Genomic DNA, 19462 nt, shown 5'->3' with positions numbered 1-19462 from the left:
GGGGCGACACCATGATGGATAATTTGTGGCCAAATTAACTGCAGCTGTTGGTCAGCAGTAATTGCTGGGGGTAATTAAGGACAGCTGACAAACATTCACGCTGTCCTATGACCTGTTCCACACTCCGACCCTCGCGGAAGTGGCATTGCATGCTTCCCTGACGCTTCCAATGGGGCACCTAAGTCTCCACCCCTTCCGGGCAGCTTGTGGGGCTGGCAACGCAAAAACTTTTGACTGGGCTGTAATGGACTGATCAAAGCTATTTTCCGATCCACCTCGCATTTCCCCGTCGATCACACATATGCTGTGCCTCAGAATTAATAACAACCAATGGTGTGCTTGTTGACTTCACTTGGCAAGCGATTTTTGAGTTGTGTGTGTGCAAAAATATACAATTATTTGGACTACACAACAGACGTCGCATGTCCGACGTGCAGCCACTTAAGCCGCAGTGCAGCGGTAGGGTTGGCTGTGCCTCGGTTCACGTCAGATATGCGAGGCGCACGTGTAGTCTCTAACACAGTTTTGCACAAAAGCTAAAATAACGTTTCTTGCGTGTCGAAAATGAGTGGTCTTACGACGCAAAACCAAACCTTTCAAATTTACTGTCATCATATGTGAAATCCGGAGCACATGCCAAACGGGATGAGGATTTAGCTTGACTCACTCCGTTAACTCCAATTCAAAATTTTGAGAGCTCCAGCCCCATGGATCGGAAGTAGAAGGGCGTGACTTAGGTGCCCCATACTGACCATAGAAGAAGAATAACATTTCCGTACTCCCCTCGCCATCATTTCATACTACGCTGTTATGACGTCAGTAAGCCCTCCTGTCTCTACTCTCCTTGGTTTCAACCAAAGAAACTCAACATAAGAACAATCTCTCGGGGGGAAATGCATTGCGTTGCCTGAGGACACGAGTGGATGGAAAATTAACTCCCTTGCGCATGGTCATTGGTCAGTGGGTGCGATGGATACAATCTCCGTACTCCCTTGCGCATGGTCAGTGGGGGCGACACCATGATGGATAATTTGTGGCCAAATTAACTGCAGCTGTTGGTCAGCAGTAATGCTGGGGGTAATTAAGGACAGCTGACAGACATTCACGCTGTCCTATGACCTGTTCCACACTCCGACCATGCCTCCACTACTGACCGTAGAAGAAGAATACAATTTCCGTACTCCCCTCGCCATCATTTCGTACTACGCTGTTATGACGTGAGTAAGCCCTCTTGTCTCAAGCCTCTTTGGTAACACTAACTAAGTGGCTCACTATTGTTCATTATATGCACAAGGCTTATGTTTGTTTTCATTTGGCCTAACATGTGCTTAACTGAATTGGCACAATTAAGGCACAGCAAGTGCTAAGGTACACACAGCCACAACGTTCTTTGTCTGGTTTTGCTAAATAAGCCAACCTGCCAGCTCTAAGGCATCTTTTTTCATTGACCTCCAGTAGCATACACACCTGCAGTGGTGCAATGCCCTGTGACTTAAACTCTATGGAAAGATAATGTCTGATATTTACATTTAATCACCTTTCATTTACTATAGTAATGTGGACGCAGAAGGATGTGGAATGCTGATAGATGTTTTAATGCTTAATGATTTAACTTGTTGCCTCTGCATCAATTTGTCAAAATCTGGTTGTCAATAGCTAGTTAGGCAAGTTATTCAGTGAATTGAATCACATGCTGTAAATCCACAGCATGTTGTACAAACGATGGCTGTTCAAGGTTAAGTGTCCACTTCAAAGTACTGTATTCCATGAGGTTAAATCATAGTTGAATTTTTTTTTTGTGGTTGTAGCCTACAGTAATTGTAAGTTGGGAATACTTCACAAAATACTTAGAAGTAGGCCTACATACAAAAGTAGGACAAAGACCCTTTCAACACGTTGACACACACTACAGTATAGTGCATGTAAAATAATCACACATGCTACTTAACAGTGATGTGATTTGTGACCTCTGTGAGTAGCTACCACATATTCAAGACACATAAAGACTTGTATGCTTTACAGTGGTGCAAAGTGGGACTGCTGTATGGTGCTGCCACATGCTGGAAATGCTAGAAAACTCAAGAGATACATGGAAACTCAAGAAAACTGTGTTCTTGATTGGTTTTGAATTCATCTCACGAACTCACAAAATATACTTTCTAATTCTTTCTCTAATTTTGTCTCGTGTTTCACCAATTCTAAATTTGACCAAAAAAAATGTAATGTTGCCATGTTGGGTTAAAATTCAACAACGCGGCTTCCAAAGAATGTGTATAAGAGGTTTGTGTTTTCTTTTTTGTTTTGGTTTGTTTCAAATCATGATGCTCCCCCTACAGACTGCACTTCAGAAACCCGATATCTCTTTACTTTGCAGCTTTCAATAGACAGCTGCCTCCTATTTATAAAATGTCAAACAACTTTGAGAACACAAGTTAGGGGTGGAGGCTGTTTCACCTATGAATAACAACTGCAATTAACAGCCAATCATTAACTGGACTGGCACTGCATTACAGACACCAAACAATGTCCTGTTGATGGGCACTGCATACATACATAGAGTATACGTGGACAATTATTTTGGTCACATTTGGGTTCACAATACTGGCAACTTGTGCCAGAAATAACAAATAATCTACGTCAACGTAACTTTTTGACTATTTCATTGATGAATACATCCTTGGTTAATGTCAAAGCCCAAAGACCCCTGTATTGGGTAGCCATTTTAAGAATGTTGGGTAAGAGTGGTCTTTCTTGCACAAGCTCTGCGGGCCAGATGAAATGGCTCAGCAGGCCGGATATGGTCCCTGGGCCTGAGTTGGCATAGAGGATGGTACTTGTTGAGTTCATTAAAAGGTATACAAAGCAAGAATTCTTTCTTTTTTCTTTTGGTCTTTTACGACTTCATTTGACAGGACAGTGTGAGAGGTGGACAGGAAGCGGATTGGGAGAGAGACAGGGAGGGGTCGGCAAAGGACTCGGGCCGGGTATCAAAACCGGGTCAGCCGCATGGCAGGCGAGTGCCCCCACCGGTTGGCCACGGTTGGGCCAGCAAGAATTGTCATTATAGACATGCATGTACTGTAACTGAGTCAGCAAGTAAGTGAGTGAGTAACACTGCAGGTCAAAGGTCACGGCAGAGGTGGTGTGACCCTGAAAGTGTCGTACATGTGAAAAGTCTACAGTCTCACAACTTTGATTCTACATTCTCCTCTTGTTTTCTCTCTGCCTATTTTGTCGCATGTTGACACATTGACCGATCAAAAGAGAATTTGACTTTTGCATCATACTAGCTTGTATTTTAATCAAAACCTTTTTCAAAGGCTCACACTATGCCCATAAATATGACTGCCCCTCGCCCTTGCATCGGCCTCATAGAGCCCAAAAGGTAAAGGCATAGGTGCCGGAAAGGGGGATGCAGTGGTGCACTTGGATCCCCATAGCCAAATTTGATATTTACATGAAAGTTTACCAAGTATTAAACAAATATTTTCTAGTATGGTCCAAGTACAGTCATTATTGCAGCTAAAAATGGCCATTTTTGGAAATTCAAAATGGCGGACCTGGGAGAAGATCTCCCTTTTCATGTATGAAAAGTGCAATTTTTCAAGTCATAATGAATACTTAGAATTTGATGCTGGTGGTAAGTATTCATAAAAAAGGTAACATTAGTGAATGGGCAGCATGAATTCTGGAAATAAACAACTAAAAATCTCAGTGTCCATTTAAGAAATAAGGAACGAAAAAAGAAAAATGCACCACCACTTGAAAACTCGTTCTGGCCCCCTTGGGTAAAGGCCACCATGGGACAAGCATGTTTCAGTCAGTCAAATTTAGGGAAAGGTTTAGGTCTAGGCAGTCAGGCTTATGACGCAATGCAAAAGGGTATCATCTATTGATACCTAGCCATATATACATACACCTTTGGCATCACTGTAAGGACCACATACAAACTCTCGTGTCACACACACTGATTACACATGAATTTGTTTCATGCTTATGAACAAGTCAATGATAGCGATACCTTGGTCAACACGGCAGATCTGGAAAACAACCTCCTGCTGAATGTCAACAAGACCAAGGAGATTGTTGTCAACTTTCAGAGGGTCCAAAAACAACTGCCACCACTGACCATCGACGGTGATGCTGTGGAGAGAGTGAGCAGCACCAAGTTCCTTGGAGTGCACATCAGCGACGACCTCTCTTGGACCACCAACACTACATCACTGGCGAAGAAGGCCCATCAGCGTCTCTACTTCTTGCGCAAACTAAAGAAGGCAAGTGCTACACCCTCCATCATGACAACATTCTACAGAGGAACCATAGAGAGCGTCGTGTCCAGCTGCATCACAGTGTGGGGAGGAAGCTGCACGGAGAAAAACAGGAAGACACTCCAGCGTGTTGTGAACACAGCGAAGAAGATCATTGGAGTACCACTCCCCTCCCTGCAGGACATTTACACCGCACGCCTCACCCGAAAAGCACTGATGATCATCAAAGACACAAGCCACCCTGCACACAAACTGTTCAGCCTCCTGCCCTCTGGAAAGAGGTACAGGCGCCTCCGTTCCCGTACCACCAGGCTTACAAGCAGCACGATGCATCAAGCAATCAAGATACTGAACACTCAACCCACTCTCCCTTCACTGTCAGCCTCTAGCCAGCCAGGCCACTGACAACGCTCCCCCCCCTCATCCCCACCACCATATCTGCGACTGAACACTCCACCTGCACTACTCCATCTGTGACTGAACTTTCAACCTGCACTAACTCAAAACATACACATGCACACACACACACACACACACACACACACACACACACACACACACACACACACACACACACACACAAGCACACTGCACTTTCTGCACTAAACCCAAACATACACACACTGACACACAACTCATACTCACACACATACACACACACACACACACACACACACACACACACACATACACAGGTACACACACACAGACGCACACACCGCACTTTCTACCTGCACTAAACACACGCGCGCGCACACACACACACACACACACACATACACATACACACACACACACGCGCACACACACACACGCACACAAAACACATACAAACACACACACACACACATACTGCTGCTGGTGTATTTAAATAAAAACCTTTTTTAATTATTTATTTCTTCAAATGCTACTATTACTATGTCAGAACGCTATAAAGGACTTTTAGGAAAAAGAACAACAAAATACCTCCTCTTAATGTATGTTCTCTACAAGTCTTCTGTTGTCCAGTCTTGCACTTTAAATGTCTGTATGAGCAATGTCTACGTCCATACTGTCTATGTCCATGTATGAGTACTGTCTATGTCTATACTGTCTATGTCCTTACCTAGATTAGTCTATGTCTGCATGGGAGAGCAAGAAACGCAATTTCAAATTCTTTGTATGACCAGTGCATGTAAAGAAATTGACAATAAACTTGACTTGACTTGACATGTTGGCATGCAAACCCACTTTTGCATGGATGCAGAGGCAAAATGTTCAGAGAACACCACTTTTTGATCAATTGTGGTCAGATAACATACATTATCTTGGGGTCCAAGTATGTAAACAGTCCTTGGTCATGGTGCTTACATGGTGCCTAGAGGTGGTGAGGATAAATGGAAAGTTTGAAGGGGATATGAGAACAGGTTGAGTTACATTGCAGGAGTTAAAAGTTGAATTGTCGAGAGTTCCCTCATTTGCTTGGATAAATCAGACAAGCTTTGGAATGTCAAGTAGACGGCAGCTTTGGCCGGAATATGCATGCGCATGTATTGACTTGCCTTGGAGAAATCAGTAGGATTTCCTTTTTATCTTTTGAACTACACAATGACCACTAGTGAGCAGCACAGGAAATGGCTTGTAGAAATGGCATTCCCAGCTCGTTTTATTATGGGATAAGTACCTGAAATTGAATTATTGGGTGCAGTTTAGGTCAGTATACCACTCTCCCTAGGTTATTGAAGCAGAGCCAGTTTGTCTTTATCTACCCTAAGCACACCATAGGCCAGTGAACTTCAACATGTTAATTTGAATTTCAGACCACCCACAAAGACAAATTCACCCCACCGACCCCAGCAACTACACTGAGGCTCACCATTACTACCACATGTTTACAGGCCTGCAGTTCTTCTACCCAGCTAGTACAGCTACATTCCAATTGACGTGAAGCAGGACGTGCTCACTTTAAAATATCTAAAGATAAAAAAGTAGGTCCTAGCATGGAGTTTGGTTTTGATTAGTTTTGCTGTAAAAAGGGACAAAAAGTATACCGGTACACTAAAATCTTGATACAATGGGCTTTACGAGAACCACTTAATGACAATTTCATTCATTGCAGTTTAGCTACCGAAAATCAATGACTGCCATTTCATCGAACCAAAGCTCCAAGGTTGTTTTTTGTATGATCCATATCCCAGTTACATAGTTTGCTACATCCTGTACACATACTTTTCACTGCCACCAATGTACTCATTCAGCATGGCTGATACTGGCACAAATGTGGACTCCCAAAAGCTTAACCAAGGTCAACAAATTCCCCTGTATGGTTCAAGCTCCCCATTCAGCATTTTAAACCATGGAAGATTTAAAGCAAAGTAAACCAGGACACAAGAGTCAACATCATCCTCTTTTATTTTAAAATGGGTCAAATACTTCAAAATAACAGGCATGAACTGAAGTGTAGCATTTATGGCCCATCTTCAGAGGATTTCAAACCAAAAAAGACAACATACAAGGAAAAAACAAAAAAGCTTATCCAGATATACAATTAAATTAATACATTCCACAAAACTAACTAAAAAGTGCTTGTATATTACTGAAAAGTCAGAATGATCCATATTGAACTGCACAAAATGTTAGCATAACATAATTGGCAGATTTAATGCAACACTTATATCTTTTAGTCCACAAGTAAATTACCAAATGGTGAAGTACATCTAATACATACATATTTAATGAACTAGGAAAAAAATACCTGATAAAGAATACATTTAAAGACCTCATGTTTTGCATACCGCACCAGCAGTCAAACTGTACTGATTCGATTCTACAACCTTCTGCAAAATAAATTCACGTCACTTTTTTCAAATTTTGAGAGAAGTCTTGTCCACAGCCAGCATTGAGAATAGGGGTATTCCTTCGACAAAAAGCGCAATGCAAGTGATTATTCAATAGCTATACCTGCATTTAAGGACCTCGAGGATTCAAATCAGATCAGCAACGTTCATCGGCATCTCCTCAACTGTAGTATTGTAAAAAGTCTCTATATCGCGTAGAATTCTTTTGTCCTCTTCAGTCACAAAGTTAATGGCGACACCTTTTCTGCCGAAACGGCCACCACGTCCAATCCTGGATAAAACAAAACCAAAAAGGAAAAAAGTTAACATTCCATAAAGCGTTTTCCTTTTTTTCCAATGTCAGCCTTCAGTGAGCTCAAGTTATCAAAAATATAGGTACAGGCCAAAACGCTCAAACTATAGCAAAGAACACACATTTGCTCCATTTTGCCTTTTAATTTCTCAGTTACCGCTTTCACGCTATTCCCTATCCAAATAGCTTGAAAATATTCAATGGAAAAAAAGAACAGGAGCAAGTGTCCACACACTCCCTTTGTTTTTTTTAAATGAATGAAGGCACAAAATTCTTGTTCACTCACCTATGAATGTAATTCTCACGGTTGGTTGGAAGGTCATAGTTAATCACAAGAGACACCTGCTGCACGTCAATGCCACGGGCCTGAGGGGAAGGGGGGGGAGAAGGGAAAAAAAAAAAAAATGTTAGCAAATGCTTAAGATGAGTGTCTAGTCATCTGTCTGTAGCCATGTGTTGTCCAACGCCAAGGGGTTGGACAGAAATACATTATGGAGTACAGACAAGAACGTGTTTACCAATCTGCCAGTCATAACTACGGTGCATCATGAATCCCCCAGTTATACAGCTTAACACTTCATTTTCTTGATGCCCTGCTATATACACGCGAAAGTTCATTAGTTGAAAATAACTGTGCCTCTGTGCTTGAAGGAGGTTAAGGATTTGCGCAAGGCCATCATTTTAGGTCTATCCAAACATTTCATCTGAAATCCAAACATCAGGGTATACTACATAACACCGTAAGTAAACAAATGGCTCACCAGCAAGTCTGTAGTGATGAGCACGCGGCTGGAGCCAGATCTGAACTCCCTCATGATGACGTCTCGCTCCTTCTGATCCATGTCCCCGTGCTACAAAACACAAGCATGCATTCAGATTTTCATTTGGGTCATCGCAAGATGTGGCACCAAAGCACTTAGTTCATATTCATACGTTGCGTCAATTATTGAGTTTGGCATTACCAGGGCAGACACCGTGAAGTCTCGAGCATGCATCTTCTCCGTCAGCCAGTCTACTTTCCTTCGCGTGTTCAAGAAAATGACAGCCTGAGTGATGGTTAGGGTCTCGTACAAGTCGCACAGTGTATCCAGCTTCCATTCCTGTTCAAACAATGCAAGACGTCTCGTTAGAAGATTGAAGATAATTCAGGTACCTTCAAAACTGGTTTTCTTCCTCGTCAGTATTTTGTTGCACAGAATCTCGAGGATGAGGACACTGGACATTAAGAAAGAGGTCCCTCCTCCCCTCATTTCCGACGTCATGCTTTTTCTCTCCCTTCTTTTGAAATAAATCGCTGCTGTCATTAACACCAAATGTAGAGCCTTAAAGGCTTTACAGTGGTGATTTTAGCAGGATGCTTTTTGGAAAGAAGGGAACTCGTGCCATCACAGCTTTACCACATCAACATTTGGAACAACAAGAATGGGACTGCCACTTCCATACATCAACTGATTGTGATGCGAGATGAGTCACCCTTTCAGAGCAAAATGTCATAGGCAAGAACAGATTATAATTGTGCATAGAGGCATTTCTAGCAGAGGCAAAAACCTAGTCCAAGCAACAACTTCCTTTTGGAAAACATTTAATTTTTTACTAAGTACAACTGCGTAAACGGATCGCTTCCCACATCATAGATTGTTACAGACTGCCAGTGCTCACCTCTCTTTCTACATTGATGTAGAACTGTTTGATACCCTCGAGGGTAAGCTCCTCCTTCTTCACCAGGATGCGAACTGGATCCCGCATGAATTTTGTGGTCACCTCCAGCACATCAGCAGGCATGGTAGCCGAGAGGAGTACCACCTGGGGAATCAGTCCAATAGCAATATGCATATAATTAAAAACCCTAAGTGTAATTGCTACATTCACTGGACACTTCATCATGGTTAACTACTCGTATAAGAGGCAAATTTGATGTAGCGCTGGACCTTGAAACAATGGCCACTGGACATTAAGAAAGAGGTCCAGCCAAGTTTCATTTCCGGTGCAGGGCAATATTTATCTCCGTCCACTGTGCAACAGTACTGGCATTACTGCATAGAACAGGAAAAACCTGAACTATGCAGTTTTAGCACTGTTCTTTTGAGCAGAAGGAATTTACAGATATTAAAACAGATTGGTTTGTTTCTCTGAGACAAAACTAATGTATCCAAGTCATATTTACCTGAATATTTGTGCTTAGTTTTTGGAAGATCTCGTAGATCTGGTCCTTAAATCCACGACTCAGCATCTCATCAGCTTCATCCAAGACGAACATCTTGATCCACTTGGGAGCTGCAAAAAAACCAAACAAAAAAAGCCCACATGTTTACAGATCTACCATACAAATACCCGTGCTTATGGTCCCTCACAAGCATCCCATACAGTACTCACACAGGTAGCGTCTGTTCAACATGTCGAACACACGGCCAGGGGTACCCACCACGATGTGGGGGGCCTCAGCCTGGAGCTTCTGCATTTCATTACGGACATTGGTGCCACCAATGCAGGCATGGCAGGAGGCTCCCATGTAGTCCCCAAGAGCCAAGATTACCTTTTGGATCTGCAGAGGAAAAGAGGACAATTGCTCAAGCCACTCTGCCGGGTTGCTAATAATTGGCACATCCCACAATGTTTGAAAACAAGTAACAGATTGAGTTAGTGGTGGTCTCCCAAGTTGTTAGGATGCAACCAGCCAGTTACTCAGTCGAACGATCAAGAGTGCGATCAGCAATAGAAAAAGGTTGTCATCAAGGCTGTCAGTCCCGAAAGATGATATGCCATCATTTCACACTCAGATTGCATTTGAATGAACCAAATTTCCAACAATAACCAGCACACTGCATGATGCCAATGAGTGGGTGTGATTTTGTTCAAATTTCCTGCAAACATTAAACAACAGAAAGAGTGAAGAAAGAGAAGAAAAAGCTCTGAGAAAAATCTTGGCATAACCAGTAACGGGATGGGAGTGAACAGATTACGAGTAGTACCTTGATGTTTTGAAATTTGTCAAATGTGCCGCCTTGGTTTGAATCACTTCAGGGGAAAGTGACCTCAGGTACGGCATACCTGCTGAGCCAGCTCTCTGGTGGGGGCCAGCACTAGAGCCTGGGTCTCCTTCTGCTCAATATCCAGCTGCTGCAGGATGGAGATGGCAAACGTGGCCGTCTTGCCAGTGCCAGACTGAGCTTGCGCAATAACGTCATATCCTAACAAAAGGCAGACAAATAAGAATGCACAGGTGGATCGTTAAGTGGGGCCCTTCAAATTACTTTGAAATTCCATACACATAAAGTGGCTGCACAACTCTTGCAAGTAGTACTTTGATCAGGTTAGAAGTTCTTATTCTGAGAAAAGAGTGCGATCAGCAGTGTAAAAAGGTTGACATCAAGGCTCTCAGTCCCGAAAGATGATATGCCATCATTTCACACTCGGATTCTATTGGAATTAACCAATTTCTAGGCAAAGTTAGTAAGCTATAATTAAAAATAATGTTTGTTGAATACTGAAAACATTTGCCATCTTTTTTTGCGAACGTTTCATCGGATGCTTACACACGCATGTTGGTCATGTTTTTTTTTTTTTTTTTAAATCAATCTTACAAACTATAACCAAATACCTGCAGTACTAGGGTTGTTTTCTAACACTGAACTGCAGAAACCAGCTACATACCTTTGATGCAAGGAATAATTGCTCTTTGCTGAATAGCTGAGGGCTTCTCAAAACCATAGGCATATATTCCCCTTAGAAGTGTCTCCTTCAAGGCCATGTCATCGAAGTTATCCGTAATCTCATTCCAGTTGCTCTGTGGGGACAAATTCACGTTATAGCTCACAATACTCATTTCAAGAGGCCCACATGTGCTGCCTCGCCAGTTGCAAAGTTCTCACCTCGATGATGCCATCTGGCTCCATCCCCTCTGGGCCTCCATGGTCTGGCTCTCTTGAACTGCAATGACGGCACCAAACCAAAACAACATGAATCAGTATGGTGCTACATGCATGTAGACACTAACTACTGTATTGCATTTCCATAATGCCCTTTGGGCAGGTGGTCACTCAGATCACTTTCAATTTCTCTCGTGAGCAACAGGCAATCAGTCTGACAAGTGCCTAGAAGTTATTCCAAACACACGTGCAACATGCAACACACCTTAACCCCTTAAGATGCGGCTTTATATATTTGTTGTTACCAGTATGGTAATGACCAAGTCGTGGTGCATTCCTAAAGGGCCTGTGTTGTGTCATAGTATTGTAGTGCTATGGTAGTTACATTTCAATGACTATTACAGCGTGCCACAGGAGGTACGGTGCGCATTAAGGGGTTAAAGCCATCAGGGGAAAAAAAAAACATACAAACATACAACTTGTAGAAGCCAAGACATCAACTTATAATAAATCTACCGTTTGAACAACTGGACCTTTGGTTAGATAAACTGCTATGCTTGAAATGTTCAAGTTGTGATGTTTGTCAGGCTCAGCGTTGATGTTGGCTACCTTGAGTTCCGTGGCCAGATCCTTCACGCGCCACGTGGATGGCGAGGCGCGCGTGTGTGATCAGTGCATAATAAATAAAAGACATCTCCACGATAAATGTCAGTCCCGAAAGATGGTATGCCATCATTTCACCACGCGCCCCAAAGGGATATACGACAGGATTACAATGCCAACTATGGCGTGAAAGCACGGCCGATACTACCGACATTAAGATGACGACCATGCTAACGTTACACCTGGGCAAGCTAAACCAACCGCAGAGCTAAAATGCGAAGTTCTAAAAAGAGGAACACTCTCTACACGAGAATTCCACTCCGAAAGAGGGACAAAAACAATCGCGGTGCCACGAAACCATTACGGCCTTACAGATGATAGCACATTCCAAAGCTCAGCACACTACTGGGCCACGGTGGGTGTAACATGCCATGCAATTCCTAGTGAGCTAAACTGGCTGGTAATGTCATACGTATCAAGCTAGCGTTAGCCAGCTATAAATAGATTACATGAGCACAGCAGCTAGCGTAGCAACTTTGGTGTACATTTCCAACTCCGGATGAATGCACATAGAGTTCTAATGCACAAACATACCGACCGGTGTAGTTTCGTTCACGCACGAATGTAATTTGGGTTGCATAAGCTACGCTAAACTAGCTACGCACAACCCATGCATTCGATTAGCTTGCAATGGCGCAAACCCACATTGGCCCCGTAGTGTATCATGGCTAAAAAGACAACATACCAACTTGCAGATACCTTGATTCATGAGTAAAACAGGGCGGCGGTGTAAAGTACAACACAGCAGCCCACACAACACACGAAGAGAAAAAATAAAACCAGAATTACCTATTGAATTCAGCAGAACTGCTAGACATGATCTGATCCCGACTTTGGCATCCAAGTGGAAAGGAGCAATATGGGAACGCAGATGGTTTTATGTGACCGGAACTATATTTCTGATAGGGTCAACCCTTTTAGCTAATGGGTTACCGTTTAATTGCACATGTGATAAATATATTTCTATTCTATTATTTTGATTGTATTCCAATTATGTATCACAAATCTGTTGCGTATGCATTTACAATATTAGCCACTTTTGTGTACTACATACACACGCGGAAGGATATTGCAGCAATGGTGGAGTACTAAAGCATGTGGTCCTGGTGAAATCGGCGTAGGTGGTTCGGTTCTAAGGCCAGGACAGTCCCTCCTCTCTTACCGGTACATTCTATTCCAAACCAAATGGAGTAAAAAGTGCTGATAAGCAGTTCAGGTGGAGCCTAGTCTGACTTGTTGGCATGATGCAGATAAACTCTTTATATACTGTGTAGTTGCATCGGTACTTTGAGATGCCGCAGTAGCTGACAATAGATTATTAAAAAAACATTGCAGCTTTCACCATTTCACCAAGCTGTATAATCCCAGCTGCAACCAAGCCATGGTCAATGCACTGACTGCATGCACCCCCTAAGAGCAAGAGACTCTTTACTGTCTGCCAAGACATTATAAGTCCAAAGAGCAGAGGTGAATCTTGTCACCAGGCTAGGCAGTGCCGCTTGGAGCGAGGCCGCCCCTGGATGGTGAATAACAGGCAGCTTACACTTTGCTACACTATAGTGCCAAATTTCTTTCAAATGTTTATTCCTTTGACATTTCGCTTGGGGGCCCAGCTGAACCTAGAGTCACCTCTGCCAAAAAGCAATTGTAAATCACAACCCAACTATGCCATACATTACAATTTACCAGCATCACCTGTGGTTAAAAAGTGTCATAGCCTACTGTCATGCAATTGACAATACGTACTGTCCAGGGCTTGACACTGGCACCTGCCAACGGGCCAAATGCTGGCAAAACTTGGCGGTTTCAGTGTCACAAGCCAATTTGGTAGGTAGCTTATTCTGTGGTTGTCATGAGCACTCTCTCTCCCTGGTAGCAACCTTCATTGCATTCAATTATCTGCCACTCTGCTCACTCTCTCCCTACTCTGCCTAACGAGCTCCACCTGGCTCCGCCCTGCTCTGCTCTTGTTACCTGGCCAGCTGCACTGCATTTCCCACTCACCATCCTCACCTTGCCTCACTCTGTTCTAATTACTCTGCCAGCTGCACTGCATTTCCCCACTAACCTCTCCCAGTATATCAAGCCCTGTTTTTCAGCCAAGCCCTGTCAGATCGTCTTCATGCCTGGACCAGTAACCTGCCTGCCTGTCTGCGCTCTGACTCCTGTCTGTGATTCTGATCCTTTCTTGACTGCCTCCTTGTTCTACTGCCCCGACTATCCCGACCTGCCTTCTGGATCTCGACTACCCTCCGATCTTCAGCCCCTCCGGTAACTCGATTCTGTCTCTCACCACGATATTTGCCCAGCCCTGATCTGTACTTCTGCCTGCCATTCATATTGCTGTTGTGTGTGTGTGTTCCCCCAGGTCTCCGACCACCAGATGAGCGAGCCCAGACGCTTCACCACCCTCAGCCCGATACGCCGCTCCATCACTGGGGGACACACACACTAAGCACTTTGGACTGGACACCCCCGGACATTTGGTGACCCCCGGAGCCCAGGTAACCCACAGGACCCGGAAAAACCCCAGAGCCCCAAGCACCCCTGGAACCCCTGACACCCCTGGCACTCCTAGCACCCCTGGAACCGGAACCTCCCAAGACCTCACGATCATCTCACTCCTCTTCCCCCCTGAACCCCTCAATAAAGAACTCTGAATTTGAACTTGCGCTCTTGGGTCCTCTTCTGTCCGTGACAGAACGATCTGACCATCATGGACCCAGCGCACTCCCTGACCACGATGGAGGAAGAGCCAGAGATGACTGCCCTACAGCGACTGGAACGCACTGAGGGAGACATCAATCGGATGGCTGGCGACATCGTTTCCCTTCTCCAGCTAGTCAACCAGCAGCAACAACAGATCCAGCAGCAACAGCAACAGCTTCAGCAGCAGCAGCAACAGCTTCAGCAGCAGCAGCAACAGTTTCAGCTGCAACAGCAACAGTTTCAACTGCAGCAACAACAGCTAGCCCAAGCCCTGCAACTACTCTCAAATCCGGCTACTCCACCTGCACCCACCCCTGGTTCTTCTGTTCCTGTACCACCGACACTCCTTCATCCCTCCGCTGGAGGTCCCAATGCTGCAGGCCCGGCAGTGCTGCCACCAGATCCCCACGCTCCTGAACCAAAGATTGGGAACCCAGAACGTTTTGATGGAAACCAGAAGCAAGTAAGACCATTCTTGAGCAGCTGCCGAATCCAGTTCGCACTACAGCCCAGGACTTTCTCAACAGAGGGAGCCAAGGTGGGGTACGTCATCACACATCTCACCGGTCGAGCTCGGTTGTGGGGAACGGCGGAATTCGACCGACAAACCCCAGCCTGTGCCTCCTTCAGTGCCTTTGAGGAGGAGATGTTAAAGGTCTTTGACCTTGGCTCGCCAACAGCCGAAGCGTCACAAGCTCTGCTCACCATCCGTCAGGGCAATAGGACAGTAGCAGACTTCTCCATTGACTTTCGTACCCTGGCCAGTCGAAGCTCGTTTAACCCAGAGGCACTGGTGCAAGCCTTCCTCCACAGCCTGGCGGACTATATCAAAGACGAGCTTGTTTCCCATGACCCGCCCTCAACGCTTGATGCCGCTATTGACCTTGCCGTCCGCATTGACCGCCGTATACAGACCCGGAGGAGGGAGAAGGGCCGTCTCAGTCAACCTGCCATCCGCACTCGGGTCGATACCTCCTCTGTCCAGCCCCTGCCTGTCAAGTCCCAAAGCCAACTCAATCAGCCTGAGCCCATGGAGATTGGCCGTGCCTCTCTGACTCCCGAGGAGCGTCGACGCCGTCTAAGCTCCAACCTTTGCCTCTACTGTGGTGGTGAAAATCACCGTGTCGCCACTTGTCCGGCAAAAGCCGCAGCTCACCAGGTGTAAGGGAGATCCGGGTGAGCTCAACAAATCTTCAGTCTCCCTCCATCCGAAAAACCCTGCTTCATCTCCGCCTTCAGCTTTCCGACACCACTCATACGTTGGCTGCCCTTGTGGATTCCGGAGCTGAAGCAAACATCATGGACCCTGAGCTTGCACGGCAACTGGGCGTGAACCATCATCAACTGACACAACCCATTCCTGCACGAGCCCTGGATGGGCATCATCTTGGCACTGTCACTCACATCTCCGCCCCTGTGACAATCCTGCTGTCAGGAAACCACCAGGAGTCCATCCAGTTTCACCTCCTACACTCACCCGGCCAACCACTCATCCTTGGATACCCGTGGCTCTGTCAGCACAACCCCCACATCGACTGGGAGACCGGAACAGTCCGTGAGTGGGGAAGGAGTTGTCACCAGACCTGTTTAAGGGGGGCCACCCTGCCCGTTCACCGGGAAATATCTGGCGCTACCCCCGACATATCCAATGTTCCGGCCTGTTACCACAGCCTGAAAGAGGTGTTCAACAAATCCAAGGCGACATCTCTACCCCCACACAGACCCTATGACTGCGCGATTGATCTCCTGCCTGGCACAGCACCTCCCAAGGGTCGTCTTTATTCACTGTCTGCCCCGGAAAGAAAGGCCATGGAGGACTACATTAATGACTCTCTTGCCGCCGGGATAATCAGACCGTCATCTTCCCCCGCAGGAGCGGGATTCTTCTTTGTCGGTAAGAAGGACGGTTCTCTTCGTCCATGCATAGATTACCGGGGTCTGAACGACATCACGGTTAAGAATCGCTACCCACTGCCCTTACTTTCGTCTGCCTTCGAACTGCTGCAGGGAGCCACCGTATTCTCAAAGCTGGACCTTCGCAATGCCTACCATCTGGTGCGGGTGAGGGAGGGAGACGAATGGAAGACAGCGTTCAACACACCAACAGGCCACTATGAATATCTCGTCATGCCCTTCGGCCTCACCAATGCCCCAGCAGTTTTTCAAGCCCTAGTGAATGATATCCTCAGGGACATGCTAAATACGTTCGTATTTGTGTACCTTGACGATATTTTAATATTCTCAAAGACTCTGTCAGAACACACGCACCACGTCCAGTTGGTCCTGCGCCGCCTGCTGGAGAACTCTCTTTTCGTGAAGGCAGAGAAGTGCGAGTTCCATGCCAAAACCGTTTCATTCCTGGGGTATGTGGTGACCGAAGGCAGCATTCAGATGGATCTCACGAAGGTGTCTGCTGTCACTTCCTGGCCAGTTCCTGAGTCTCGGAAAAAGTTGCAACAGTTCCTGGGCTTTGCAAACTTTTATAGGAGATTCATCAGAAACTATAGCACAGTGGCTGCACCACTCACGGCGCTAACCAGCACTAAACAACCGTACCAATGGACATCAGCGGCTGACAAGGCCTTCAATATCCTTAAGACACGTTTCACTTCTGCCCCCATCCTCCAGATGCCAGATGCAGCAAGGCAGTTTGTGGTGGAGGTAGATGCTTCGGACGTGGGAGTGGGTGCAGTGCTTTCTCAAAGAGCAGCTGAGGATGGCAAGATGCACCCCTGTGCCTTCTACTCCCGTCGGCTAACCCCTGCTGAATGCAACTACGACATTGGGAACCGCGAGCTGTTGGCTGTCAAGCTCGCCCTTGAAGAATGGCGGCACTGGTTAGAGGGGTCAAAGGAACCATTCATAGTGTGGACAGACCACAAAAACCTGGAGTATATCCAAACAGCCAGGAGGCTGAACTCCCGTCAACAGCGGTGGTCTCTGTTCTTTACCCGCTTCAATTTCACGCTCTCCTACCGCCCGGGATCTTTCAACATCAAACCTGATGCCCTTTCCCGGATGTTTCAGAAGGACGAGACCACTGCCATGACAGCCCCCATTCTTCCCAGCCACTTTGTCGTAGCGGCCCTCACCTGGGAGATCGAGAAGCAGGTCATGGAGGCTCTTCGGGACCAGCCAGGCCCAAGCACCAGCGCCCCCAACCGTCTGTTTGTTCCAGCAAATCTCAGGTCACCTGTGATACAGTGGGGGCACGAATCCCGTCTGGCCTGTCATCCCGGCATCACTCGCACCCTTCATCTGGTCCGCCAGCGGTTCTGGTGGCGGCGGATGAGACGGGATGTCCGAGAATACATCCGAGCTTGTCCCACTTGTAACCGAAACAAGACCCCCAACCAGCCTCCTGCTGGGTTGCTGCAACCCCTACTCATACCCAAGAGGCCCTGGTCCCACGTTTCACTGGACTTTGTTACGGGTCTTCCGCCCTCTGACGGACACACAGTCATCCTTACCATTGTTGACCGCTTTAGTAAGATGACCCACTTCGTGCCCCTTCCCAAACTACCCTCTGCTAAGGAGACCGCCCAGGTGGTCCTGGAACAGGTGTTTCGTATCCATGGCCTACCCCAGGATATAGTGTCAGACCGGGGCCCGCAATTCTCAGCAACCTTTTGGAAGGAGTTCTGTCATCTCCTTGGGGCCACCGCCAGCCTATCGTCTGGATTCCACCCGCAGTCAAACGGCCAAACTGAACGCATGAACCAGGAGCTGGAGAAGGCACTGAGGTGCGTGGCCTCCCAAAATCCCCGGGCCTGGGCTCAACACCTGCTCTGGGTGGAATATGCCCATAATTCACTCACCAGTTCCTCCACCGGGTTCTCCCCCTTTCAGTGTGTCTACGGGTATCAACCTCCACTGTTTGCCAGCCAGGAGGCGGATGCCACCTGTCCGTCTGCTCTTGCGTATGCCCGCCGCTGCCGCCGCACTTGGGCCCAGGCTCGCACTGTGCTCCTGAAGTCTGGAACCAGCTACGCCGTCGGTGCCAACCGACGGAGGACCCCAGCACCTACTTACCGGGTTGGTCAGAAGGTCTGGCTGTCTGCCCGGGATCTGCCGCTGCGGGTTGAATCACGAAAGCTGGCCCCTCGCTTCATTGGTCCTTTTCCTGTGCAGAGAGTCATCAGTCCAACAGCAGTCCGGCTTCAGTTGCCCGCTTCCATGCGGGTCCACCCCACCTTCCACGTCTCCAAGGTCAAGCCGGTCCATGAAAGTCCCCTGGTCCCTGCAGCTCCGGCGCCGCCTCCTCCGCGCCTCGTAGATGGCGGTCCTGTCTTCACCGTCCGGCGGCTGCTCCGCTCTAGGCGAAGGGGTAGGGGCCTCCAGTACCTCGTTGACTGGGAGGGATATGGTCCAGAGGAGAGGACCTGGATCCCGGCCAGGAGGATAGTGGACCGGACCCTCATCACTGACTTCCCACGACTACATCCTGATCAGCCTGCAATCCGTAGGGGCCGTCCAAGAGGGGTCCCTAGCCGTCCTGCCAACCCTGCTCCTGTCTCAGTGCCTGTCCTGTCTCCCGACCGTGACCCTCCAGCTCCTTCTGAGGATGAGGATATTCACTCGGACCGCTCGGAAGAGTTCTGACCCGCCGCCTGCTCCCCTCCACCCTCCCGGCATGATGTTGTTCTTGGGACTTCTGGGGCCGTCCCTTGGAGGGGGGGTCCTGTCATGAGCACTCTCTCTCCCTGGTAGCAACCTTCATTGCATTCAATTATCTGCCACTCTGCTCACTCTCTCCCTACTCTGCCTAACGAGCTCCACCTGGCTCCGCCCTGCTCTGCTCTTGTTACCTGGCCAGCTGCACTGCAT

At 46.9% G+C, this 19462-nt stretch overlaps 1 protein-coding gene and 5 non-coding genes across 6 annotated transcripts; all 6 read right to left on the bottom strand.

Moving 5' to 3' along the window:
* Positions 1–6641: 6641 nt before the first annotated feature.
* On the bottom strand, positions 6642–12819 carry eif4a2 (eukaryotic translation initiation factor 4A2). The gene is made up of 11 exons (XM_063219486.1): positions 12716–12819; positions 11267–11324; positions 11049–11181; positions 10446–10585; positions 9771–9939; positions 9562–9671; positions 9057–9200; positions 8360–8497; positions 8159–8248; positions 7684–7763; positions 6642–7376 (listed from the first exon to the last, which is right to left on the bottom strand). The coding sequence occupies exons 1-11, from the start codon at positions 12742–12744 to the stop codon at positions 7232–7234; spliced, it is 1236 nt and encodes a 411-aa protein (XP_063075556.1). The 5' UTR covers positions 12745–12819; the 3' UTR covers positions 6642–7231.
* Positions 8581–8771, bottom strand: LOC134466680 (small nucleolar RNA SNORA81). The gene has a single exon (XR_010038383.1). It is a non-coding gene; the product is annotated as a small nucleolar RNA SNORA81 (small nucleolar RNA).
* Positions 9310–9492, bottom strand: LOC134466679 (small nucleolar RNA SNORA81). The gene has a single exon (XR_010038382.1). It is a non-coding gene; the product is annotated as a small nucleolar RNA SNORA81 (small nucleolar RNA).
* LOC134466681 (small nucleolar RNA SNORD2) lies at positions 10098–10170 on the bottom strand. The gene has a single exon (XR_010038384.1). It is a non-coding gene; the product is annotated as a small nucleolar RNA SNORD2 (small nucleolar RNA).
* LOC134466683 (small nucleolar RNA SNORD2) lies at positions 10735–10807 on the bottom strand. Its single transcript, XR_010038385.1, has one exon. It is a non-coding gene; the product is annotated as a small nucleolar RNA SNORD2 (small nucleolar RNA).
* On the bottom strand, positions 11927–12006 carry LOC134466684 (small nucleolar RNA SNORD2). The gene has a single exon (XR_010038386.1). It is a non-coding gene; the product is annotated as a small nucleolar RNA SNORD2 (small nucleolar RNA).
* Positions 12820–19462: the final 6643 nt, after the last annotated feature.

Source organism: Engraulis encrasicolus, chromosome 16, assembly GCF_034702125.1.
Source record: "Engraulis encrasicolus isolate BLACKSEA-1 chromosome 16, IST_EnEncr_1.0, whole genome shotgun sequence".
In the NCBI taxonomy this organism is placed as follows: domain Eukaryota; kingdom Metazoa; phylum Chordata; class Actinopteri; order Clupeiformes; family Engraulidae; genus Engraulis; species Engraulis encrasicolus.
The sequence above is the reverse complement of the archived record's forward strand: the minus strand, read 5'-3'. Positions and strand labels throughout refer to the sequence as shown.

Coding starts and splice junctions, on each gene's coding strand:
- eif4a2 (XM_063219486.1), bottom strand. CDS start 12,744: ATGTCTAGCAGTTCTGCTGAATTCAATAG. Junction 11,182..11,266: donor AGCCAGATGGCATCATCGAG/GTGAGAACTTTG, acceptor TTGTCCCCACAG/AGCAACTGGAATGAGATTAC. Junction 9,201..9,561: donor AACTAAGCACAAATATTCAG/GTAAATATGACT, acceptor CTGATTCCCCAG/GTGGTACTCCTCTCGGCTAC.